Source organism: Anolis sagrei, chromosome 3, assembly GCF_037176765.1.
Source record: "Anolis sagrei isolate rAnoSag1 chromosome 3, rAnoSag1.mat, whole genome shotgun sequence".
In the NCBI taxonomy this organism is placed as follows: domain Eukaryota; kingdom Metazoa; phylum Chordata; class Lepidosauria; order Squamata; family Dactyloidae; genus Anolis; species Anolis sagrei.
Window position 1 is genome coordinate 1,167,274 of NC_090023.1, and position 25,660 is coordinate 1,192,933.

Consider the following 25,660-nt stretch of genomic DNA (forward strand, 5'->3'; position numbering starts at 1 on the left):
TGGAGCCTTACTTTCTGAATATTCCTTGTAGAGCATGAACTTCACACAGAAACAGAATTAGTACACTTATCTTAAACCTTCACCACGATGCCAGTTGATGAGCTACTGACGGTTGGCATTGCTCACTTGCATCTGCTGGTTTCCTGCTACACAGCAGTGAGGCCAACTTCCCCCACAAAAATTCTCAGTTAAAGTTATGTGCCTTGGAGTGTTACTTTCTGAATATTCCTTTGTAGAGCACGTACTTCACATTTGGTGGGAAACAGAATGAGGACCCTCCTCTTAAACCTTCACCACAATGCCAGCCGATGAGCTACTGACGACTGGCACTGCTCGTTTCCTTCTCGCTACCAGGCAATGAACCCAACTTCCCCCACAAAATTCCCTGTGAGATTGATGTGCCTTGGAGTGTTACTTTCTGAATATTCCTTTGTAGAGCACGAACTTAACACTTGGTGGGAAACAGAATGAGGAGGACACTCATCTTAAGCCTTCACTACAATGCCAGTCGATGAGCTACTGATGACTGGCACTGCTCATTTCCTTCTCGCTACAAGGCAATGAACCCAACTTCCCACACAAAATTCCCTGTGAGATCAATGTGCCTTGGAGCCTTACGTTCTGAATATCTCTCGTAGAGCATGAACTTCACACTTGGTGGGAAACAGAAGGAGGAGGACATTCCTCTTAAGCCTTCACCACGATGCCAGTCGATGTGCTCCTGACGACTGGCCTGCCTCCTTTGCTTTTGCTGGCTTCCCCCTTCCTTGCGAGAGATGCTGTGCCTTGCAGCCTTCCTTTCCGGGGAACCCTGGTTCATACCTGAAAGACTCCGCACCTGAGGGTGATGAAGAGCCCGGGGCCAAGGGGGCGGGGCCAAGGTGGGCGTGGGTGGGGCAGAAAGGTGGGGCGGGGCTGGTGGGAGGGTCCCCTTCTTCCCTTCCTTCCTTCTTTCCTTCCTTTCCTGCGAGGATGGCGCTCCGGGGCTTGAGGCTGTCCCCCCCTCCTCCCTCCTCCTCCTCCTCCTGCTCGCCCCCCGCCCCGCCCCCTCTTCCTCCGGGGCCCCCCCAGGGCGGGAGGGGCCTTCTCCTGCGCCGCTTCCACTGGGAGCCCCTCCCGGCCGAGAGGGTCCGCGCGGGGGGGAGGAACCTATGGACCTCGGGCAGGGGAGGGGCAGGGGGAGGCAAAGGGGGAGAGCCCCCCCCTTTAGACCTGGCCCTCCTGGAGGAGCTCTTCGCCCAGCGCCTCGGGGGAGGGGGGCCCGCCCACCTGGAAAGGGGCGCCCAGCCCGCCACGCAGGTGAATTGTCGGCATGGCAGGGCATTGTCGGGATTTTGCACGGGGCTTTCCTTCCCTCCCTCCTTCCTGGCTGGGTGCATAGGGTTGGGCTGGATGACCTCTGAGGGACCCCTTCCAATCCTCCTGCTGCTTCTGCCTCTGCCTCAGGTGTCCCTCCTGGAGCCCAAGAAGGCCCTCAACCTCAGCATCTTCCTCAAGCAGTTCAAGAGGTGAGCCTCCAATTCTTCCTCCTCCACCTTCTTATTGATTTATTTACTAGCTGTCCCCTGCCAGGCGTTGCTGTGGCCCAGCCTGGGGATCTGGAAAATAAAGTCATGAGAAAGTATTGCCTTCTAATCTAGGTCATGTCTTTCTGCTTGTGGGTCAACAGGATTTCTTGCTGTTTCTTGGTCAGTGTTGATGTGGAGAGTGCCTGGAACATGCGAGATATCATTGTCCTTCTTTAGGGATCCCTTTCAAATCTATGATACTATATCTCTCTGGCGCAGTGGGTTAAAGCACTGAGCTGCTGAGCTTGTTGACTGAAAGGTCGCAGGTTCGATTCCGGGGAGCGACGTGAGCTTCCGCTGTCAGCCCCAGCTTCTGCCAACCTAGCAGTTCGAAAACATGCAAATGTGAGTAGATCAATAGGTACCGCTCCGGCAAGAAGGTAACGGCGCTCCATGCAGTCATGCCGGCCACATGACCTTGGAGGTGTCTACGGACAACGCTGGCTCTTCGGCTTAGAAATGGAGATGAGCACCAACCCCCAGAGTCAGACACGACTGGACTTCATGTCAGGGGACCTGACATTACCTTTTATATCTCTCTGTGTGTGAATCATATATATATCTGGGTTGTTGTAGGTTTTTTCGGGCTATATGGCCATGGTCTAGAGGCATTCTCTCCTGACGTTTCGCCTGCATCTGTGGCAAGCATCCTCAGAGGTTGTAAGGTCCTCACTCCCTCTGAGGATGCTTGCCATAGATGCAGGCGAAACGTCAGGAGAGAATGCCTCTAGACCATGGCCATATAGCCCGAAAAAACCTACAACAACCTAGTGATTCCGGTCATGAAAGCCTTCAACAAGACATATATCTATATCTATGGCTGGATGGCTCTTTGTCAGGAGGACTTTGATTACGTTTTCTTGCCCTGGTGAAGGAAGTTGGACTGGATGGCCTTAAGTATTTTCTGTTGGTCGTGGGGGTTCTGTGAGGGAAATTTGCCCCAATTCTGTCGTTGGTGGGGTTCAGCATGCTCTTAATTGTATAGTTCAGTGTTTCTCAACCTGGGGGTCGGGACCCCTGGAGGGGTCGCGAAGGGGTGTCAGAGGGGTCGCCAAAGACTACCAGAAAACACAGTATTTTCTGTTGGTTATGGGGGTCTCTGTGTCGGAACTTTGGTCCAATTCTATCATTGTTGGGGTTCAGAATGCTCCTTGATTGTAGGTAAACTATAAATCCCAGCAAATACAACTCCCAAATCTCAAGGTCTATTTTCCCAAAACCCCACGAGTGTTCACATTTGAACATATTGTGTATTCGTGCCAAGTTTGGTCCAGATCCATCATTGTTGGAGTCTAGAGTGCTCTCTGGGTGTAGGCGAACTTCAACTCCCAAACTCAAGGTCAATGCCCACCAAACCCTGCCAGTATTTTCTGTTGGTCATGGGAGTTCTGTGTGCCAACTTTAGTTCAATTCCATTGTTGGTGGGGTTCAGAATGCTCTTTGTTTACAGGTTAAATATAAATCCCAGCAACTACAACTCCCAAATGGCAAAACCAATCCCCCCGCCAACCCCACCAATATTCAGATTTGGGCATACCGGGTATTTGTGCCCAATTTGCTCCAGTGAATGAAAATCCATCCTGCAGATCATTATTTACATGGCGATTCATAATGTGAGGGTTATGGTTGGGGGTCACCACAACATGAGGAACTGTATTAAGGGGTTGCGGCATTAGGAAGGTTGAGAACCACTGGTATAGTTACTATAAATCCCAGTAACTCCAACTCCCAAATGTCAAGGTCTATTTCCCCCAAACTCCATCTGTGTTCATATTTAGTCATATGGAATATTTGTGCCAAGTTTGGTCTAGATCCATCATTGTTTGAGTCCACAGTGCTCTCTGGATGGAGGTGAACTACAACTCCCAAACTCAAGGTCAATGCCCACCAAACCCTTCTAGTGTTTTCTGTTGGTCATGGGAGTTCTGTGTGCCATGTTTGGTTCAATTCCATCGTTGGTGGAGTTCAGAGTGCTCTTTGATTGTAGGTGAACTATAAATCCCAGGAACTACAACTCCCAAATGACGAAATCAATTTTTTTGAGTGATGGTCATTCCTTGGGTTAGTAGGTGTCTTGTGGCCAAACTTGGCGGCAATTCATCCAGTGGTTTTTGAGTTATGTTAATCCCACAAACAAACGTTACGTATTGATTTATATTGATTTACATCCCGCCCCCCTCAGCCCAAAGGCGACTCGGAGCGGTTTGCAGAGTGGCAATAATTCGATGCCTAACCATTATAACAAGTAAAAACAATCATAAAATTATGTTAAAAACAGTAGCATCTGATATCAAAACATAAAAACCGTACAAAGCCTTCAAACATTATCGTGAGCGTCTCCGTGTCAAGTCATTATTCCATTACGTTAACAAGTAGTTCATGATTCTGTATTACTATGCCGTATTTGGGAAGGCCTGCTCAAAAAGCCAGGTTTTCACCTTTTTTTCGAAAATTCAGGAGGGAGGGAGCCAACCGTATATCTCTAGGCAGGGCGTTCCACAGTCGAGGGGCCACCACTGAGAAGGCCCTGTCTCTCGTCCCCACCAGACACAATGGCTTCAAACTCCAAGAGAGGAGATTCCATCTGAACATGAAGAAGAACTTCCTGACTGTGAGAGCCGTTCAGCAGTGGAACTCTCTGCCCCGGAGTGTGGTGGAGGCTCCTTCTTTGAAGGATTGTAAACAGAGGCTAGATGGTCATCTGTCAGGGGTGCTTTGAATGCAATATTCCTGCTTCTTGGCAGAATGGGGTTGGACTGGATGGCCCAGGAGGTCTCTTCCAACTCTTTGATTCTATGACTGTGAGAGCTGTTCAACAGTGGAACTCTCTGCCCCGGAGTGTGGTGGAGGCTCCTTCTTTGGAAGCTTTGAAACAGAGGCTGGATGGCCATCTGCCAGGGGTGCTTTGAATGCAATATTCCTGCTTCTTGGCAGAATGGGGTTGGACTGGATGGTGGCCCAGGAGGTCTCTTCCAACTCTTTGATTCTAGGATTCTATGACTGTGAGAGCTGTTCAACAGTGGAACTCTCTGCCCCAGAGGGAGTGTGGTGAAGGCTCCTTCTTTGAAGGATTGTAAACAGAGACGGGATGGCCATCTGTCAGGGGTGATTTGAATGCAATATTCCTGCTTCTTGGCAGAATGGGGTTGGACTGGATGATGGCCCACGAGGTCTCTTCCCACTCTAGGATTCTAGGATTCTATGATCTGCAAGGAAGGTGGGACCGAGAGCAGGGCCTCCCCAGAAGATCTTAATGTCTCCCCTTCTTCTCCTTCCCCTCCTTCTCCCCCCTGCAGACCCCCCGCGGAGATTGTGGCGGCGCTGCGGACTGGGGAGGGCGCCCCGTTCGGGCCGGAGAGGCTGCTGGAGCTGAGCAAGATGCTGCCGGACCCCGAGGAGGTGAGTGGGTGGGGATTCGGGCTGGGGGCGGGGTCCATCTCACCTTCAGTTTACCTTGACCCAATTAGACACCTGCTGCAAGCCAAGACTTCTTTAAAAACTCTTAAAATCAGAACAGTAAGTAAAGTACAACACCTAAAAACAGGGGAATTCCAGACAAGAAACAATGAGGGACAACTAACCACCTCCCAGCAAAGGATTCCAATAGGTAGTATGAAGCAACATATTGAAACTGCTAGGCTATTCAATGCTAATCAAGGTGGCCAATTGAAACATTCACACCAACCTCCGACAGACAGCAGGTGTTGATTCTTCTTGATTGGTGTTAGCCTTGTGTTGACTTCCTTCTCAACATTGTCAACATTTCTCTTATCATTGTCACAGTTCTTATCGGAGTTTACTTTTCAGTTCTTATTAGCAACTTTTAATTACAGTCTACAAGCAGGTAGATAGTCATTGCAGGCCTTCATATTATACTGGTATTTCCAAAATTGTTGTTGTTGTTGTTCATTCGTTCAGTCGTCTCCGACTCTTTGTGACCTCATGGGCCAGCCCACGCCAGAGCTCCCTGTCGGCCGTCACCACCCCCAGCTCCTTCAAGGTCAGTCCAGTCGCTTCAAGGATGCCATCCATCCATCTTGCCCTTGGTCGGCCCCTCTTCCTTTTGCCATCCACTTTCCCCAGCATCGTTCCCTTCTCTAGGCTTTGCTGTCTCCTCCTGATGTGGCCAAAGGACTTCCGCTTTCCCTCTCGTCTCCTTCCCTCCAGTGAGCAGCCAGGCTTCATTTCCTGGAGGGTGGACTGGTTGGATCTTCTCGCAGTCCAAGGCACTCTCAGCACTTTCCTCCAACACCACAGCTCCAAAGCATCGATCTTCCTTCGCTCAGCTTTCCCTTCAGTTCTTATTAGCAACTTTTAATTACAGTCTACAAGCAGGTAGATAGTCATTGCAGGCCTTAACATTATATTGGTATTTCCAAAATTATTAGCTCCACTCATTCATTCTTCCATTTAACTACATTCATTCCCACATATCAAATCTCTCCATTTTCCTAGTTTCCAACAGACTTCACAACCTCTGAGGATGCCCGCCATAGATGTGGGCAAAATGTCAGGAGAAAATGCTTCTGGAACATGGCCAGACAGCCCAGAAAACTCACAACAACTCACCTAAGTTTGGTTCTCACTTTGGGGCAAACCAAGAATGGGCAACTTGGAAGTTCCTGAACAGACTCAGTAGGGCAGGTCAAAAGGCAACCTGGCCAAATGGCACTAAGGATCCTCCACCTTGTTCCACTGTGGAGCAGGACAGACCACTCTACACCTGCATGCTTGCCCTCAATGTCCTGCCTCACGCACAGAGGAAGAACAGTTTGACAGTTTTATACTAATTTTTGCAATGCTTTTGATACGAAATAAAACAATTCTGGGTGAATCCTGGGAAAGTCACTGAATCTTGACCTTTCCCCATCCCTGCACTCTTTGGCCCTCTCTCCTTCCAGGTTGTTTTGAACTCCAACTCCCACCATTCTGAACAGCCTCAGGCCCCTTCCTTTTCACACTGAGGCCTCTCTCCCACTGAAGCCTACCTCACAATGAGGGCTCTCTCAGACCGGTGCCTCACTCACTGAGGCATTTCTCTCAGTCTGAGGGCTACTAAGTTGCATGCACACCTGCTTATGCTGAACAGCTTAAGTAGCTGAGGGGGAAAAGGGGGACTCCAACTCCCACCATTCCAAACAGCCTCAGGCCCCTTCCTTTTCAGACTGAGGCCTCTCTCCCACTGAAGCCTACCTCACAATGAGGGCTCTCTCAGACCAATTCCTCACTCACTGAAGCGTTTCTCTCAGTCTGAGGGCCACTAAGTTACATGCACACCTGCTTATACTGAACAGCTTAAGTAGCTGAAGGGGAAAAGGAAAGGGGGACTCCAACTCCCACCATTCCGAACAGCCTCAGGCCCCTTCCTTTTCACACTGACGCATTTCTCCCACTGAGGCCTCTCTCCCACTGAAGCCTACCTCACAATGAGGGCTCTCTCAGACCGATGCCTCCCTCACTGAGGTATTTCTCTCAGTCTGAGGGCTACTAAGTTACATGCACACTTGCTTATACTGAACAGCTTAAGTAGCTGAAGGGGGAAAAGGGGGACTCCAACTCCCACCATTCCGAACAGCCTCAGCCCCCTTCCTTTTCACACTGAGGCATTTCTCCCACTGAGGCTTCTCTCCCGAAGCCTACCTCACAATGAGGGCTCTCAGACCGATGCCTCACTCACTGAGGTGTTTTTCTCAGTCTGAGGGCTACTAAGTTACATGCATACCTGTTTACACTGAAGAGCTTAAGCAGCTGAGGGGGAAAAGGAAAGGAAGACTCCAACTCCCACCATTCCCAACAGCCTCAGGCCCTTTGCTTTTCACACTGAGGCCTCTCTCCCACTGAAGCCTCTCTCCCACTGAAGCCTACCTCACAATGAGGGCTCTCTCAGACCAATTCCTCACTCACTGAAGCGTTTCTCTCAGTCTGAGGGCCACTAAGTTACATGCACACCTGCTTATACTGAACAGCTTAAGTAGCTGAAGGGGAAAAGGAAAGGGGGACTCCAACTCCCACCATTCCGAACAGCCTCAGGCCCCTTCCTTTTCACACTGACGCATTTCTCCCACTGAGGCCTCTCTCCCACTGAAGCCTACCTCACAATGAGGGCTCTCTCAGACCGATGCCTCCCTCACTGAGGTATTTCTCTCAGTCTGAGGGCTACTAAGTTACATGCACACTTGCTTATACTGAACAGCTTAAGTAGCTGAAGGGGGAAAAGGGGGACTCCAACTCCCACCATTCCGAACAGCCTCAGCCCCCTTCCTTTTCACACTGAGGCATTTCTCCCACTGAGGCTTCTCTCCCGAAGCCTACCTCACAATGAGGGCTCTCAGACCGATGCCTCACTCACTGAGGTGTTTTTCTCAGTCTGAGGGCTACTAAGTTACATGCATACCTGTTTACACTGAAGAGCTTAAGCAGCTGAGGGGGAAAAGGAAAGGAAGACTCCAACTCCCACCATTCCCAACAGCCTCAGGCCCTTTGCTTTTCACACTGAGGCCTCTCTCCCACTGAAGCCTCTCTCCCACTGAAGCCTACCTCACAATGAGGGCTCTCTCAGACCAATTCCTCACTCACTGAAGCGTTTCTCTCAGTCTGAGGGCCACTAAGTTACATGCACACCTGCTTATACTGAACAGCTTAAGTAGCTGAAGGGGAAAAGGAAAGGGGGACTCCAACTCCCACCATTCCGAACAGCCTCAGGCCCCTTCCTTTTCACACTGACGCATTTCTCCCACTGAGGCCTCTCTCCCACTGAAGCCTACCTCACAATGAGGGCTCTCTCAGACCGATGCCTCCCTCACTGAGGTATTTCTCTCAGTCTGAGGGCTACTAAGTTACATGCACACTTGCTTATACTGAACAGCTTAAGTAGCTGAAGGGGGAAAAGGGGGACTCCAACTCCCACCATTCCGAACAGCCTCAGCCCCCTTCCTTTTCACACTGAGGCATTTCTCCCACTGAGGCTTCTCTCCCGAAGCCTACCTCACAATGAGGGCTCTCAGACCGATGCCTCACTCACTGAGGTGTTTTTCTCAGTCTGAGGGCTACTAAGTTACATGCATACCTGTTTACACTGAAGAGCTTAAGCAGCTGAGGGGGAAAAGGAAAGGAAGACTCCAACTCCCACCATTCCCAACAGCCTCAGGCCCTTTGCTTTTCACACTGAGGCCTCTCTCCCACTGAAGCCTCTCTCCCACTGAAGCCTACCTCACAATGAGGGCTCTCTCAGACCGGTGCCTCACTCACTGAGGCTTTTCTCTCAGTCTGAGGGCTACTAAGTTACATGCACACCTGCTTACACTGAACTGCTTAAGCACCTGAGGGGGAAAAGGAAAGGGGGACTCCAACTCCCACCATTCCGAACAGCCTCAGGCCCCTTCCTTTTCACACTGAGGCCTCTCTCCCACTGAAGCCTACCTCACAATGAGGGCTCTCTCAGACCGATGCCTCACTCACTGAGGCGTTTCTCTCAGTCTGAGGGCTTCTAAGTTGCATGCACACCTGCTTACACTGAACTGCTTAAGCACCTGAGGGGGAAAAGGAAAGAGGGACTCCAACTCCCACCATTCCGAACAGCCTCAGGCCCCTTCCTTTTCACACTGAGGCCTCTCTCCCACTGAAGCCTATCTCACAATGAGGGCTCTCTCAGACCAATGCCTCACTCACTGAAAAGGAAGGGGCCTGAGGCTGTTCGGAATGGTGGAAGTCCAAAACTTCAGAAGGAGGGAGGGAGGGACCAAGTTGGCCCAGGCCTGTGCTCTATCCTGACCCCTTCCTTCCTTCCTCCCTGTGCAGGTCAAACGCCTCCTGGCCTTCCAGGGTGACCGCAGCCGCCTCTTGGAGCCCGAGCTCTTTGCCCTGCTCCTGGTCCAGGTGCCCAAGTGAGTGCCAAGGGGGGACTGACTTGAGGAGGGGGCGCCTGGGGTCCCAGCCTGGGCCCACCCCCAAAGAGACCCCTCCCCTCTCCCCCCCCCCCCCCCCAGCTTTGCCCTCCGCTTGCAGATCCTGCTCCTCCAGGAGGAGTTCTTCCCGCAGCTCAACAGCCTCCGATCCGCCATCCAGACCCTCACGGACGCAGCAACGGGTAAGGAGGGGGCAAGGAAGAGGGGAGGGGTCCTCATGGGGCAGCTGTGAGGGGGCCAATGGGGCACCGTGCCCTTTTTCTGCTCCCTCCTCAGAGATCCTGAACTGCGAGGAGCTCCACAGTGTCATCCGGCTGGTCCTGAGGGCAGGGAACCACATGAACCAGGTAAGCACTGCCTGTGGCCTTCAAGGAGGGGGACATATGATGATGATGATGATGATGATGATGATGATACTAGCTGTACCCGCCACACATTGCTGTGGCCAACCTATCCTTCCTTCCTTCCTTCCTTCCTTCCTTCCTTCCTTCCTTCTCTGTCTTCCTTCCTTCTCTGTCTTCCTTCCTTCCTTCCTTCCTTCCCTCCCTCCCTCTTTCCTTCATTCCTTCCCTTTTTTCTTTCTTTCTCTCCTTCCTTCCTCCCTTCCTTCCTTCCTTCCTTCCTTCCTTCCTTTTTTCTTCCCTTCCTTCCCTTCTTTTTCTTTCCCTTCTTCTTTCTCTCCTTCTTTCCTTTTCTCCTCCCTCCCTCCCTCTTTCCTTCCTTCCCTTTTTTTCTTTCATTCTCTCCTTCCTTCCTTCCTTCCTTCCCTCCCTCTTCCTTTCCCTTTTTCTTTCTTTATCTCCTTCCTTCCTTCTTTTTCTTTCCCTTCCCTTTTCTCTCCTTTTTTTCTCTCTCTCCTTCTGTTCTTCTCCCCTTCCTTCCTTCTCTCTCTTTTTCATTCTCTCCTTCCTTCCCTCCCTCTTTCCTACCTTCCTTCTCTTCTTTCTTTCTTTCTTTCTTTCTTTCTTTCTTTCTTTCTTTCTTTCTTTCTTTCTTTCTGTCCTCCCTCCCTCCCTCTTCCCTTCCTTCCTTCCTTCCTTCCTTCCTTCCTTCCTTCCTTCCCTTTTCTCTTTCATTCTCTCCTTTCCTCCTTCTCTATCTATTCTTGTACTGCAATTCCCAGCAGTCCTTCTGATCAATGTATCTACCTACCTACCTACCTCTATCTAATCTATCTACTTGAAGGAAGGCTGGGAGCTGCAGTCCAGGGATAGGAAATGGGAAATATGCAGGGATTGGGATACTCTCAACGAAATCCAAGGAGAAGAAATCTTGCATTTTGGAAGCAGTGCATTTGGATCATCCTCCTCTCCTCAAGGGCCTGGCCTAGGGGATGATGGGAGCTGTAGTCCAAAAGAGAGTGTGGATATGCTGTTGTGTGTTTTGTTTGCCAGGGGAAGTCATTTTGCACATGTGCTGTAGCATCTTTTTGCTTTTTTGGCCTTTTAAGTCCTTTCTGCTGTGTTTATGAGTGATGGTCCCTCATTGGCCTGAGAGGTGCCTTGTGTCCCAATTTGGTGTCAATTCATCCAATGGATTTTGAGTTATGTTAATCCCACAAACCAACATTACATTTTTTGTTTATATTGATTTTTGAGAAATTATGATATTTGGAAAGGCATGACCTTGGTAGAAATCATAACTGTTTGGAAAGTAGCATTCATGACCATTTTGGGAAAATTTGGAATCTGCAGGGGGGCTACGCAGGGTCTGCGCTGGGCTTCCGGGTACCTTCGCTGCTCCGCCTGACGGACACCAAAGCCAACAGGCCCGGCATGGACCTCCTCCACTTCATGGCCCTGGTGAGTCTCGAGGAGGGGGCTTGGTCACCAAGGTGTGAGCTGCTGGGGGCATTGGGGGCTGAGTTGGGGTCTTCTGCTGCTTCTCCCCACAGGAGGTTGAGAGGAAGGAGCCCGCCCTGCTCTGCTTTCCCAGCAAGCTGCCACACGTGGGGCCAGCCTCACGGTAAGTGGCCCTTGACCCCCAGACCCCTCCCTGAGACCCTCACCTGACCTGGGGCTTCCCACTTGTATTGGGGGTCTCCCTGAGGAAGGTGGGCTGTCCCTGCCTGCCCCCCATCCTCTCCCCCCTCTTTGTTGCAGGATCGTGGAGGGCGAGGTGCTGGCGGAGCTGCGATGCCTAGGGGCGCGCCTGCGGGGGGCCCGGGGTTGGCTGGGGGCCCTGGGCTGGGAGGGGCGCCTGGGGCCCTTCCTGGAGGCGGCCGAAGCAGAGCTGGAGGCAACCTGGGCCTCCTGGGAGGGGATGCGCCGCGCACAGGCCGCCCTGGCCGACTTCCTCTGCGAGGAGACCCTCGGCTTCAGCCTCCCCGACTCCTGCGCCATCTTCCAGGCCTTTGCCGAGCGCTTCCAGGTGGCCGTCCAGGTGAGAAGGAGGAGGGAGGAGGGCCCTATCCCCCTCCCCAATCCTGAAAATGAGCCTGCTTCCCTGGAGACTAGGATGCGGAACAATGGCTTCACACTACAAGAGAGGAGATTCCACCTGAACATGAGGAAGAACTTCCTGACTGTGAGAGCCGTTCAGCAGTGGAACTCTCTGCCCCAGAGCGTGGTGGAGGCTCCTTCTTTGGAAGCTTTTAAACAGAGGCTGGATGGCCATCTGTTGAGTGTTATTTGAATGCGATGTTCCTGCTTCTTGGCAGGGGGTTGGACTGGATGGCCCAGGAGGTCTCTTCCAACTCTTAGATTCTATGATTCTATGATTCCTAGGTTGGGAGGAGGACCACATAAGGATGCTCCTGTGCAAGCTTCTGATGGGAAGCAGGAGAGGAAGCACGCCGGAGGCTCAAAGAGAGGGGGAAGCTCACTTCTCTTCTTGCAGGTAGAACAGTTCAGGTAGAAGAGGAGCTCAAGAGTTCCCTCGCTCAGAGAGAAGAGTCCCCCATGCTGACTCTGTCTCTCTCGAGGCTCTTTCTCAAGGAAAGGGACAGAAAGGCACTCGAAAGGCAGGCTTCGGAGAGGAAGAATTGGGAGGAATACAGGAGACGCGTGTCATGGGCAGATATCTATGGCAACAAACCAACAACACAACAATGTATGTCCGTGACTCACAAAACTCTGCCTCAGAGAAGGTTACTTCATGCTGTATTACTATGTTGAAAAGACTTCCAAATTCATAGTCGTAACAGTACAATTCTCATATTTATAATTCAACCAAGGGTATACACATCATGCAACACGTGCACGACTTGAGGAATGCAAGGCTGGGGTGAAAATTAAAAATCTTAGATATGCAGATGACACCACTTTGATGGCCAAAAGCGAGGAGGAGCTGAGGAGCCTTCTAATCAAGGTGAAAGAAGAAAGCGCAAAAGCTGGGTTGCGATTAAACATCAAAATATCCAAGATGATGGCAACAAGAATGATTGACAACTGGGAAATAGAGGGAGAAAATGTGGAGGCCGTGACAGACTTTGTATTTCTAGGCGCAAAGATGACTGCAGACGCAGACTGTGGCCAGGAAATCAGAAGACGCTTCCTTCTTGGGAGGAGAGCAATGTCCAGTCTCGATAAAATAGTAAGGAGTAGAGACATCAGACTGGCAACCAAGATCCATTGCCTAGTCCAAGCCATGGTCTTATTCCCTGTAGTCACCTACGGAGGTGAGAGCTGGACCTTCGGGAAGGCTGAGCCAAGGAAGAGAGATGCTTTTGAGCTGTGGTGTTGGAGGAAAGTGCTGAGAGTGCCTTGGACTGCGAGAAGATCCAACCAGTCCATCCTCCAGGAAAGAAAGCCCGGCTGCTCACTGGAGGGAAGGAGACTAGAGACAAAGTGGAAGTCCTTTGAATGCCACATCATGAGGAGACAGCAAAGCCTAGAGAAGGGAATGATGCTGGGGAAAAGGGAAGGAAAAAGGAAGAGGGGCCGACCAATGTACACATACATGGCAAACATTCAATGCCATAGACACACACATATATAGACAGACACTCAGAGGCAATTTAACATTCCAGCTTTTCATGAGGGTATTCTGACCACCAGGGGAGCTGTCGCTTCAGTGTCAATTTGTGACACTGATAGAGTACTTCCTCATTCTTTGCATGCTTGCTGGAGGTTTTTATGGCATCGTAAATTAGCCTCCCCGCATAAGCGGTACCTAAATTTCCTTCTTGATAGATGCAACTGTCTTTTGGACTGCAAAAGTCAACAGCAAGCTACACAAATTGGTTCTTCTCCCAACCTCCCTTCGCAATCTCCCTTCCCTTTCCCTTTCCCCTTCCCTTCCCAGACTCACAATGAGCCTCTGAGCCCGGCAGCATGGGGGGGGGGGGGCTCTCTGCGAGTGCCTTTGAACTCATGAATTTTGGTCAGTAGTGATCTTAATGTAGCTGACTCCCAGCCAGCTGTGCCACAGTCCCGGTGCAGTGTCCCTTCTTTCCTGATTGCTTTCTGTATACAAGTGTCAATGCTGCTTCTTTTCTTCACTAGTGTAGGCATGGGATGGGGCAGCTGGATCTCAGCGACAGGGTCCAGTAGCTATTTGCTGGGAGGGGGTGCCACAGAAGTGCTGGAGACCCTCCTGCCTGCCCTGCTCCATTCCCTTGGGGGTCCCCCAGTGTCCTTGAGCCCAGAACCTTCTTTCCTCCCTTCTTCCGCAGGAGAACCGTTCCCGGGAGGCGGCCTTGCGCCGGAGCCAGCAGCAGCGAGAAGGGAAGTCCAAGCGCCGCTCCATCGCCACCTGCTCCTCGAGGGACCCGGGCCTGGAGTCCGTGCAGCTGGACGCCCTCCTCCTGGGGGGCCCCTTCTGCCCCAGGGCCCGGCAGCGTGGGGGGGCCTCTCTGCGAGGGGGGCGCTCCTTCGAAGGACCCCCGGCCGGGGAGGGATCCCCCTCACAGCCCCTCAACCGGCGACACACTCTTGCCGCCCTCCCCCAGAGCCCCCTGACCCAGGCGGAGGAGGGGCCCGGGACCCCGGTTGTGACCCCCACCAGGCAGGAAGGGGGAAACGGGGCCAGGGAAGAACTTGGGGAGTCTTTGCTGGGAACCCCTCTGGCCACCTCCCAGTCTCCTCCTTTGCCTGGGCCTTTTGGGAGCTTCCGCCTCTCCAGCCTCTTCTCCTCCGCGCCCAAGAAGCCCACCTCCCCCCAGGACTCCCCCAAAGACACCTCGGCCCTGGTGGGCTTCTTCCGCCGCCTCAGCCTCGGAGAGAAGACCCGCCGCTCGCCACAGAACGGAGACCTCCCCCTATGAGGAGCACTTTAGGGGCTCAGCCCCCCCCCCCCCTCGTCCCTCTCTTGGACCGATGCCCTCCTGTTGTTGATGACCTCCCTTGACCCCGACCCCCATGTTCTGGCACTTTGGGCCATTTTTAACCTCTTTGTCATGTTTTTACATAACTGTTTTTGAGCATTTCATAATAAACTGTTCTGAAGACACTTCCTGCTCGGCTGGGCTTTTGAGGGGTCACTGGGTGGACACTGGGGTTTGCCAGAAGGGGGCGCAATGTGCAGCGGAATGGGGTTCCCCAAAATAATAATAATAATAATAATAATAATTGGAAAAGTTGGCACTGTATGTCGATTTAAAGACTCTGCACAAGCCAGTCAAGGTGGTCCCAGTGGTGATGGGCACACTGGGTGCAATGCCTCAAGACCTTGGCCTGCACTTAAACACAATCGGTGCTGACAAGATTACCATCTGCCAGCTGCAAAAGGCCACCTTACTGGGACCTGCACACATTATTTGCCGATACATCACACATACAATATATTATATTATTAGGATAGTGCAATATCAGTATTCTATATTACTATATTGTACTATACCATTATATAGTAATATTATTAGTCATCTTACATGAAATATAAAATATATAATTATATTAATACTTTATTTGTAGATTGCCCTCCCTCCCCATACGATATATTATATTATTAGCATAGTACAATATCAGTATTATATATTACTATATTGTAGTATATCATTATATGGTAATATGGTAATATTATTAGTAATATTACATGTAATATAAATATATATAATTATATTAATATTTTATTTCAATCAAATCATTTATTTTGGTCATTGACCAGCACAGGAAATAGAGTCACATTTTCATACAAAGTTGGTATGTTTGGTACATTAAAAATATAAATATAACGACTGAAGCACAATATGGGTGAGGGAGCAGAAGGGAAGGGGAAACAGGGTAAAAACACACAATGCCCAGATCCATCACCAAATTGTAGATTCAGAGAAGAAGATTACTAGACTGCCTTCTCCTCCAATGTGGGCTCTAATATAAATATATATAAATATATTAATACTTTATTTGTAGACCGCCTTCTCTCCCTTCCTCCCCATGGGAAGTCAGAGCTGTTCAATGGTGGAAGTCTCTGCAGTGGAGTGAACTGGAGTCTCCTTCCTTGGGGGCTTTGAAACATGCTGAGTGGCCATCTGTCGTGGGGCCTCCCTCCCTCTCTCCCTCCCCATGAGGAGTTAGAGCTGTTCAACGGTGGAACTCTCTGCAGTGGAGTGAACTGGAGTCTCCTCCTTTGGAGGATTTAAAACAGATGCTGAGTGGCCATCTGTGGGGGCCCTCCCTCCCTCCCCCCCTCCCTCCCCCCCCATGGGGAGTCAGAGCTGTTCAACGGTGGAACTCTCTGCAGTGGAGTGAACTGGAGTCTCCTTCCTTGGAGGCTTTGATACAGACACTGAGTGGTCATCTGTTGGGGGACCTGCCTCCCTTGCTTACTTTGTAAATGTATATTTGGATAGATTATTTTTAGCTGTCAATCAATGTTGTTTGCACTAGTTATATTGCTTCCTCAGCTCAATTGCTTGGCTCCTCCTCTTCCTGGAGGAGGGCAGAGCTTTTCCTTTTCCATTCTACCATCAAACTTTCTATCAGATAGACGTGAGAAAGAGACTTGGCTGTAAAGCCCTTAATTAAGTTACCTCTCATCACCAATTCTAAGGTTTTTTACCCTTGGGACTCATATTTCATGTCCAGATTGCCCTAGACAACGTTGAGGAGACCCAAGCTGTTCAATGGTGGAACTCTCTGCAGTGGAGAGAATTGGAGTCTCTTTTCTTGGGGGCTTTGAAACATGCTGAGTGGCCATCTGTTGGGGCCCTCCCTCCCTTCCCATGGGGAGTCAGAGCTGTTCAACGGTGGAACTCTCTGCAGTGGAGAGAATTGGAGTCTCTTTTCTTGGGGGCTTTGAAACAGACACTGAGTGGCCATCTGTCGGGGCCCTCCCTCCCTCCCCATGGGGAATCTGAGCTGTTCAATGATGGAACTCTCTGCAGTGGAGTGAACTGGAGTCTCCTTCCTTGGGGGCTTTGAAACAGACACTGAGTGGCCATATGCTGGGGGCCCTCCCTCCCCCCTCCCTATGGGGAGTCAGAGCTGTTCAATGGTGGAACTCTCTGCACTGGAGTCTCTTTCTTTGGGGGCTTTGAAACAGAGGCTGGGTGACCATCTGTCAGGGGTGCTTGGATGACCCAGGCCTGGGCCAACTTGGGCCCTCCCTCCAGCTGTTTTGGACTCCATTCCCTATGGGGAATGGTGGGAGTTGGAGTCCAAAACAGCTGGAGGGAGGGCCCAAGTTGGCCCAGGCCAGGGTCAGGGGAATGGTGGGAGTTGGAGAGAGGGAGGTCCCAAGTAGGCCCAGTGCTGGTCTGCCCATCCTTTGGCCTTCCTGCCTGGGCTGCTGTGGTACCCTCTGCCTGGATGCAGTTCCCATGGCAACAGCAGTCCCCTCTTCCCCTCCCTCCTTCTCTCTTTCCTCTGGCCACGCCCACTCCTCCTCCCTCCTCCCCCCTCCCTCCCTCCTCCTCCCCCCGCCTCCCGCGGGCACTGCGCAAGAGGCGCCCCCTTTGGCTTGCCGCAGCAGCAGCAGCAGAGGCGAAGTGGAGGCGGGCGAAACCATTCCGCATCCCGAAATAGGGGGTGAATGGGTGGGGAAACGGAACAGCAAAGCCTCTCCCAGGAGGAGACAACACAGAGGCCGGGGTTGGAGTCATTTTTTGCCTTGTTTTCTTTTGGGCTGCTTTTTCCAAATTGGCGGCGTCCCCCTTTATGAGGGGTCTTCCTTCCCTCCCTCCCTGACACCCCCCCTCTTAGTTGGCAGTGGTTCATTCCAGAGGCTGAGGCAGAGGCTGAGAAAGGGAAGGAGGGAAGGAAAAAGGGAGGCGGCGGCAGCAAGAGGGAGGATGCAGCCAGGGAGGGTTTCCCCCCCTCCCCAGGAAGAGTAATCTGATAGAAGGAGGGAGGGAGGGAGGGGGCTGCATGCGGATTAGCATGAGAGCCCCCCCGGAGGGAGAGGACACCCGCCCCGGATGAAGGTGAGTGAGCGAGGGAGGGAAGGAAAGAGGCATCCTCATGATTTGGGGGGGGGGGGGGGGGGGGAGGGAAAAGGCCTGCAATAGTCATGGAATAACAATAATAAAGGGAAAAGGGAGGGAGGGGGTGGAGTGGGAGGGGGGGGGCTTGCAAGGGTCATAGAATAATAATAATAAGATAGTAATAGTAAATGGAATCATCACCCACCCCCCCCCCTCTCATTGGAAGGCCTGAAAGGGGAGGGGCACACCTAATAGAATAGAATATAATATATAATATAATATAATATAATGATAACCATTGCAAGGCCTAAGAGGAGAGAAGGAGGAAGGCTGCTGTCAATCATTGTAATATAATATAAGAATGTGCAATAATAATATAGTAATAGGAAATGGAATCATAACCTCCCCCCCCCCCTCATTGGAAGGCCTGAAAGGGGAGGGGGGCTTGCAAGGGTCATAGCATAATAATAATAATTATGGAATCATCACCCACCCCCCACCCCCATTGGAAGGCCTGAAAGGGGAGGGGCTCACATATATATGTATAATAGTAAGCATTGCAAGGCCTAAGGGGAGGGAAGGAGGCTACAAATAATAATAATGACAATAATAATAATAATAATAATATAGTAATAGGAAATGGAATCATAACCCCCCCCCCTCTCATTGGAAGGCCTGAAAGGGGAGGGCCTCACATATATATGTATAATAGTAAGCATTGCAAGGCCTAAGGGGACAGAAGGAGGCTGCAAATAATAATAATTATATAAATGCAATAATAACAATTGCAAGGCATAAGGGGAGGGAAGGAGGCTGCCAATAATAATAATAATAATAATAATAATAATAATAATGCAATAATAACAATTGCAAGGCATAATGTGAGGGAAGGAGGGAGGCTGCCTGCCAATAATAATAATAATAAATGTAATAATTACAACTACAAGGCCTAATGGAAGGAGGGAGGCTGCCTGCCAATAATAATAATGATGATAATGATAATAATAATAAATGTAATAATTACAATTGCAAGGCTTAAGGGGAAGGAAGGCAGGAGGCTGCCAATAATATAATATAATATAATATAATATAATATAATATAATACAATATAATAACAATAAATGTAATAACAACTGGAAGCAATAATAAAAATATAAATGTAATAATAACAATTGAAAGGCCTAAAAGGGGAGGGGCACATCATATATATATATAGAGAGGGGGGGGGGAGTAACCATTGCAAGGCCTTAGGGGAGAGGAGGAAGGCTGCCAATAATTATAATATAATATAATAATGTAATAATAATAATAATAGTAATAATAGTAATAATAAAGGCCTAAGGGGAGGGGGGGGGGAGGGAGACTGTCAATAAAAATACAACAACAACAATAACAATAAATCATAATAGTAATCATTGCAAGGCCTAATGGGAGTGAAGGAGGGAGGCTGCCGATATAATAATAATAATAATAATAATAATAATAATAATAATAAATTTAGTAATAATCCCCATTGGAAAGCCTAAGGGGAGAGAGTGAAGCTGCCAATGATAATACATCAACAACAACATATAATATTAACCATTGGAAGGCCTAAGGGGAGGGAAGGAAGGAGGCTGCATATCATCACCATCATCATCAGATCCATGAGGTCACAAAGAGTTGGAAATGACTGAACAAATAAACATAATAATAATAATAATAATAATAATAATAATAATGTAATAATACTCCCCAATTGGAAGGCCTAAGGGAGAGAGGGAGGCTGATACTAATAATATAGTATTTATATATTATATAAATATAAATAGAAGTAATAATAACCCCCATGCCATTGGAAGGCCTCAGGGGAAGGAAGGAGAACGCCTATTCTGGGCCTCCTTTGGAAACTGACAACAACAACAACAACAACAACAATAATGACGACGATGATGATGTAATTATATGCGCACACACATACACACGTATATATATAAGAAATAATTATATATTACGTATTATTATATTATATATAATTATATAATTATAATTAATTATATATATAATTAGATATATAATATAATTATATTATATATAACCCACTGCGGTGGCGCAGTGGGTTAAAGCACTGAGCTGCTGAGCTTGTTGATCAAAAGGTCGCAGGTTTGAGTCCAGGGAGCGCATGAGCTTCCGCTGTCAGCCCTAGCTTCTGCCACAATAGCAGTTTGAAAACATGCAAATGTGAGTAGATCAATAGGTACCGCTCCGGCGGGAAGGTAATGGCGCTCCATGCAGTCATGCTGGCCACATGACCTTGGAGGTGTCTATGGACAACGCTGGCTCTTCGGCTTAGAAATGGAGATGAGCAGCAGAGTCCCAGAGTCGGACATGACTGGACTTAAGATCCGGGGACTACCTTTACCTTTATATAATTATACTATATTATATGTAATAATATAGTATAATAACACCCTCCTCCCATGGGAAGGCCTAGAAGCCTCACCCTACCCCCCCCCCCCAAATCAAGGTGAGGATGCACCATTTAGGAAGGGAGGGGAAAGCCTCAAAACCATGAGGATGATGATGATGATGATGATGATGATGATGATGGTGTTGATAGTAATGCAGGCCCTCCCTTGGCTTCCTCTAGAAGAGGGGAGGGTCCCCTGCCTACCCCTTCCCCACAATGGGGGGGGGATGGGGAGGGAAGGCAAGTCCCCGCTCCTCTGTTTCCTGACCCTTGCCCAACCCCTCTTTATTTATACATATTTATAAATAAATAAATAGGAATAGTGGGCGGGGCGTCAGCAGACAGACAAGTAGGTGTGGGGGGGGGAGCTGCTTTAGTTCTGCCTCTTTCATCCCCCCAATGTGACTCCACTAGTGACCTAATGAGGGAGGCGCCCTTTTGCCCTCTTGCAAAGGCAAAGGGAGGAGGACTATTATTATTATTATTATTATTTCCCTCCATATCTATATTTTACTCCTGTTAATACAGCCTGCAATGTTCATGCCCAGCATTATTGTTTAACTTTAATTACATTTGGCCCAGCCATAGATTTTAAATGTGTTTTGTGCTATTGTTCAATGTTTATGCTATTTGTGTATGAGATTTATTTTAATTGCTTTGTATTAGTATTAGTATTTTGCTTTGTATTAGAATCATAGAATCCTAGAATCCAAGAGTTGGAAGAGACCTCCTGGGCCATCATCCAGTCCAACCCCATTCTGCCAAGAAGCAGGAATATTGCATTCAAATCACCCCTGACAGATGGCCATCCAGCCTCTGTTTAAAAGCTTCCAAAGAAGGAGCCTCCACCACACTCCCTCCGGGGCAGAGAGTTCCACTGCTGAACGGCTCTCACAGTCAGGAAGTGCTTCCTCATGTTCAGGTGGAATCTCCTCTCTTGGAGTTTGAAGCCATTGTCCCATTGTGTCCTAGTCTCCAAGGAAGCAGAAAACAAGCTTGCTCCCTCCTCCTCCCTGTGACTTCCTCTCACATATTTATACCTGGCCCTCATCATGTCTCCTCTCAGCCTTCTCTTCTTCAGGCTAAACATGCCCAGTTCCCTAAGCCGCTCCTCATAGGGCTTGTTCTCCAGACCCTTGATCCTTTGAGTCGCCCTCCTCTGGACACATTGTGGTTGTTATTGTTTTTACTGTTGTGTTGTGGGCTCGGCCTCATGTAAGCTGCACCGAGTCCCTTGGGAGATGGTAGCAGGGTATAAATAAAGTATTACTATTATTATTATTATTATTATTATTATTATTATTATTATTATTATCGGTCCTTAGAGTTGCTGCAGGCTTGCTTTGCAGGCTCCCACTGGTGGTCTGCATGAGCCCTTTCCCACCCGATTATTATTATTATTTTATTATTATTATTATTATTATTATTATTATTATTATTATTATTGTTATTGTTGTTATTTATACCCTGCTTTCTCTCTCTACTTGGAGACCCAAAGTGACTATGTGTCTATTAGTATTAGTACTACAATGTATTGTTATTATTGTTTACTTATACCCTGCTTCCTCTCTCTGCAAGGAGACTCAAAACAGATATCGATTACTGTATTAGAATATATTATTATTTGTTGTTGTTGTTATTGTTGTTTATTTATAGCTGCTTTCTCTTTCCACCAGGAAACTCAAAGTGGCTATGTATCTATTAATATTAGAATATGTTGTTATTATTGAAGTTATTATTTATTAATAAATATATATATAAACATAATTATATTTTTATAAATCTATATAAATAAAAATGTCATGTTCGTTTCTGGGATTAACAGAACTCAAAAACCACTGGACGAATTGACATCAAATTGGGACACAAGACACCTGACAACCCAATGTATGTCCTTCACTCAAAAAATTGATTTTGTCATTTGGGAGTTGTAGTTGCTGGGATTTATAGTTCACCTACAATCAAAGAGCATTCTGAACCCCACCAACGATGCCTGGAGCAACCTTTTGTTGAGAGGTGATTCGATGTCCCTGCCTGCTTCCTCTCTGTTGTTGTGCTGTTGCTCCAGGCACAGTCAGCCCATTGTATGCTCATCAAGGTGGTCAGTTGAAACATTCACACCTAGCTCCAGCAGACAAGAGTCCTTTGTCCCACCCTTGTCATTATTCCACGGATATATAAACTCATTTTCCCAGTTCCAACAGACCTCACTACCTCTGAGGATGCTTGCCGCAGATGCAGGCAAAACGTCAGGAGAGAATGCCTCTACATGGCCATATAACTCAAAAAAACCTACAATAACCCTTTACATTTTTATTTATATAAACTAGGTGTACCCGCCGCACGTTGCTGTGGCCAACCTTCCCTCTTTCTCTCCTTCCTTCACTCCTTCTTTCCTTCCTTCCTTGCCGTCTTTCCTTCTCTTCTTCCTTCCTTCTCTATCTCTTTCCTTCATCTCCCCTTTTTTCTTTCTCTTCTGCTGTCTCTCTTTTCTTCCTTCTCTCTTTCCTTCGCGCCCTCTTTCTCTACGTCTTCCCCCTTCTTTCGCTCCTTCTTTCCTTCCTTCTTTTCCTTTTTTCTTTCCTTCTCTCCTTCCTTCCTTCCTCTCTAACTTTCCTTCCTTCCCCCTTTTTCTTTCCCTCCCTCTTCCTCTATCTTCCTTCTCTACCTCTTTCCTTCCTTACTTCTCTCTTTGCTTCCATGCCTCCTTCTCCCTTGCCTTCTTTTTCTTTCTTTCTTTCTTTTTTTCTCCCCTTCCCTCCCTCTTTCTCTACATCCTCCTTTCCTTCGCTCCCTCTTGCCTTCCTTCTTTTCCTTTTTTCTTTCCTTCTCCTTCCTTCCTTCCTTCCTTCCTTCCTTCCTTCCTTCCTCTCTAACTTTCCTTCCTTCCCCCTTTTTCTTTCCCTCCCTCTTTCTCTCATTTCTTCCTTCTCTACCTCTTTCTTTCCTTCCTTCCTTCTCTCTTTGCTTCCATGCATCCTTCTCCCTTTCCTTCTTCTCTTCCCTCCCTCTTTCCCTACATCTTCCCCCCTTCCTTCGCTCCCTCTTTCCTTCCTTCTTTTCCTTTTTTCTTTCTTTCTTTCCTTCCTTCCTTCCTTCCTTCCTTCCTTCCTTCCTTCCTTCCTTCCTTCCTTCCTTCCTTTTCTTCCTTCCCCCTTTTTCTTTCCCTCCCTCTTTCTCTCCTTTCTTTCTTCTCTACCTCTTTCCTTCCTTCCTTCTCTGCTTCTATGCATCCATCTCCCTTTCCTTCTTCTCTTCCCTCCCTCTTTCTCTACATCTTCCCCCTTCCTTCGCTCCCTCTTTCCTTCCTTCTTTCCCCTTTTCTTTCCTACTCCCCTTCCTTCCTTCTCTAACTTTCCTTCCTTCCCCCTTTTTCTTTCTCTCCCTCTTTCTCTCCTTTCGTCCTTCTTTACAAACTCTTTCCCTCCTTCCTTCTCCTTTTCCTTCTTTCTTTCTCTCCCTCTTTCTTTTCTTTCTTTCTTTTTCTCTTTCTTTTTCTCCCCTTCCCTCCCTCTTTCTTCCCTTTTTTCTGTATTGTCATTTAGCTTTCCATCATTTAGCTTTTGGGGGCTTTTTAAGTCCCTTCTGCTGCGTTTTGCTGTGTTTTTTTGAGCGAAGGACATCCATTGGGTTGTTCGGTGTCTTGTGTCCAAATTTGGTGTCAATTCCCCCCGTGGTTTTTGAGTTCTGTCAATCCCACAAACGAACATGACATTTTTATTTATATAGATAAATATGCTTATTATTATTATTTTTATACCCTGTTTCTTCTCTCCACAAGGAGACTGGCCATCTGTCGGGGGTGCTTTGAATGGGTGTTCCTTTATAGTTGAAGTGGGTTGGAGTTGGCATTCCTTGTGGCAACCCCGTGGGAGATATGGCCGGAAGGGCGAATGGAGTGGTCAAGGAGAGGGGTCTCTCTCTCCCACCCCTGTGTTGCTAACCCCCTCCTCTCTGTCTCTGCCTCCCCCTCTTTTGGCCAGGCCTGAGGCCGCCCCCTTTCCTTTCCCGCAGCCCCCCCTCCGCCCCCTCCTCAGCCATGGCGAAGCGGGAGTCCAGCGCCAGCCCTGTGGTGCGGCAGATCGACAAGCAGTTCCTGGTGTGCAGCATCTGCCTGGACCGCTACCACAACCCCAAGGTGCTGCCCTGCCTCCACACCTTCTGCGAGAGGTAAGAGAGACCCTCCACGCCCCAGTGGCTGAAGGGGGCCATGCAGGGAGGGTCCTGCCTGTCTGTCTATCCATTTGCCTGCCTTCCTGGGTGCATTGCTGTGTTGGGGATCGTGTCTCTTGCTCCGGCATGGGCCAACTTGGGCCCTCCCTGCGGGTGTTTTGGACTTTAGCTCCCACAATTCCTAACAGCCGGTAGGCTGTTAGTAATTGTGGGAGCTGAAGTCCAAAACACCCGCAGGGAGGGCCCAAGTTGGCCCATGCCTGCTTTGGAGTCACATGCCATGTTGTGAGTGCAGGAAACGCAACCCAAAATAGGTAAAGAAGTAGTCCAGGAATACTACTTCAAACTAATTCAAGTCTCCAGGGCCAGAGGAATTACAGTCATGTTTCCACATAATAATAATAATAATAATAATAATAATAATAATAATAATAATAATAATAATTTATTTATACCCCGCTCCTGTGCATAGAGCAGTGCATTAAATATTATAATTATTATAATTAATAATAACAATAATTTATTTATACCCCGCTCCTGTGCATAGAGCAGTGCATTAAATATTATAATTATTATAATTAATAATAATAATAATTTATTTATACCCTGCTCCTGTGCATAGAGCAGTGCATGAATTATTATAATTATTATAATTAATAATAATATTACTATTATTTATTTATACCCCGCTCCTGTGCATAGAGCAGTGCATGAATGGGTATAATCTGCTCGTCCATGTCTCCACATAATAATAAAATAATAATAATGATAATAATAATAATAATTTATTTATACCCCGCTCCTGTGCATAGAGCAGTGCATGAATTATTATAATTATTATAATTAATAATAATAATAATTTATTTATACCCCGCTCCTGTGCATAGAGCAGTGCATGAATTATTATAATTATTATAATTAATAATAATATTACTATTATTTATACCCCGCTCCTGTGCATAGAGCAGTGCATGAATTATTATAATTATTATAATTAATAATAATAATAATTTATTTATACCCCGCTCCTGTGCATAGAGCAGTGCATGAATGGGTATAATTTGCTCGTCCATGTCTCCACATAATAATAATAATAATAATAATAATAATAATTATTATTATTATTATTTATTTATACCCCATTCCATCTCCCCTAGGGGGACTCGGTGCAGCTTACATGAGGCCATGCCCATCACTACAGTACATAACAATATAATACAAAACATAATAAAACCAAAAAATAAAATACATAAAATGCAA

General features: G+C 48.1%; 2 protein-coding genes across 3 annotated transcripts in view; both read left to right on the top strand.

The window, feature by feature from the left end:
* The first annotated feature begins 972 nt into the window (after positions 1-972).
* Positions 973-14,851, top strand: LOC132770314 (FH2 domain-containing protein 1-like). The gene is made up of 10 exons (XM_067466209.1): positions 973-1,299; positions 1,447-1,508; positions 4,865-4,967; positions 9,366-9,451; positions 9,554-9,654; positions 9,749-9,819; positions 11,167-11,274; positions 11,367-11,437; positions 11,575-11,854; positions 14,088-14,851. Exons 1-10 carry the CDS (start codon positions 973-975, stop codon positions 14,676-14,678), a joined length of 1,800 nt encoding a protein of 599 aa, XP_067322310.1. The 3' UTR covers positions 14,679-14,851.
* Positions 14,852-17,572: 2,721 nt separating this feature from the next.
* The window catches only part of TRIM3 (tripartite motif containing 3), a 33,417-nt gene continuing 25,329 nt past the window's right edge, over positions 17,573-25,660 (top strand). For both annotated transcript variants that reach the window (XM_067466386.1, XM_067466387.1), the window contains exons 1-2: positions 17,573-17,777; positions 24,211-24,397. In XM_067466386.1, the coding sequence (XP_067322487.1) occupies positions 24,267-24,397 (131 nt within the window). In that variant the 5' untranslated portion in view covers positions 17,573-17,777; positions 24,211-24,266. The remainder of the gene's footprint in view (positions 17,778-24,210; positions 24,398-25,660) is intronic.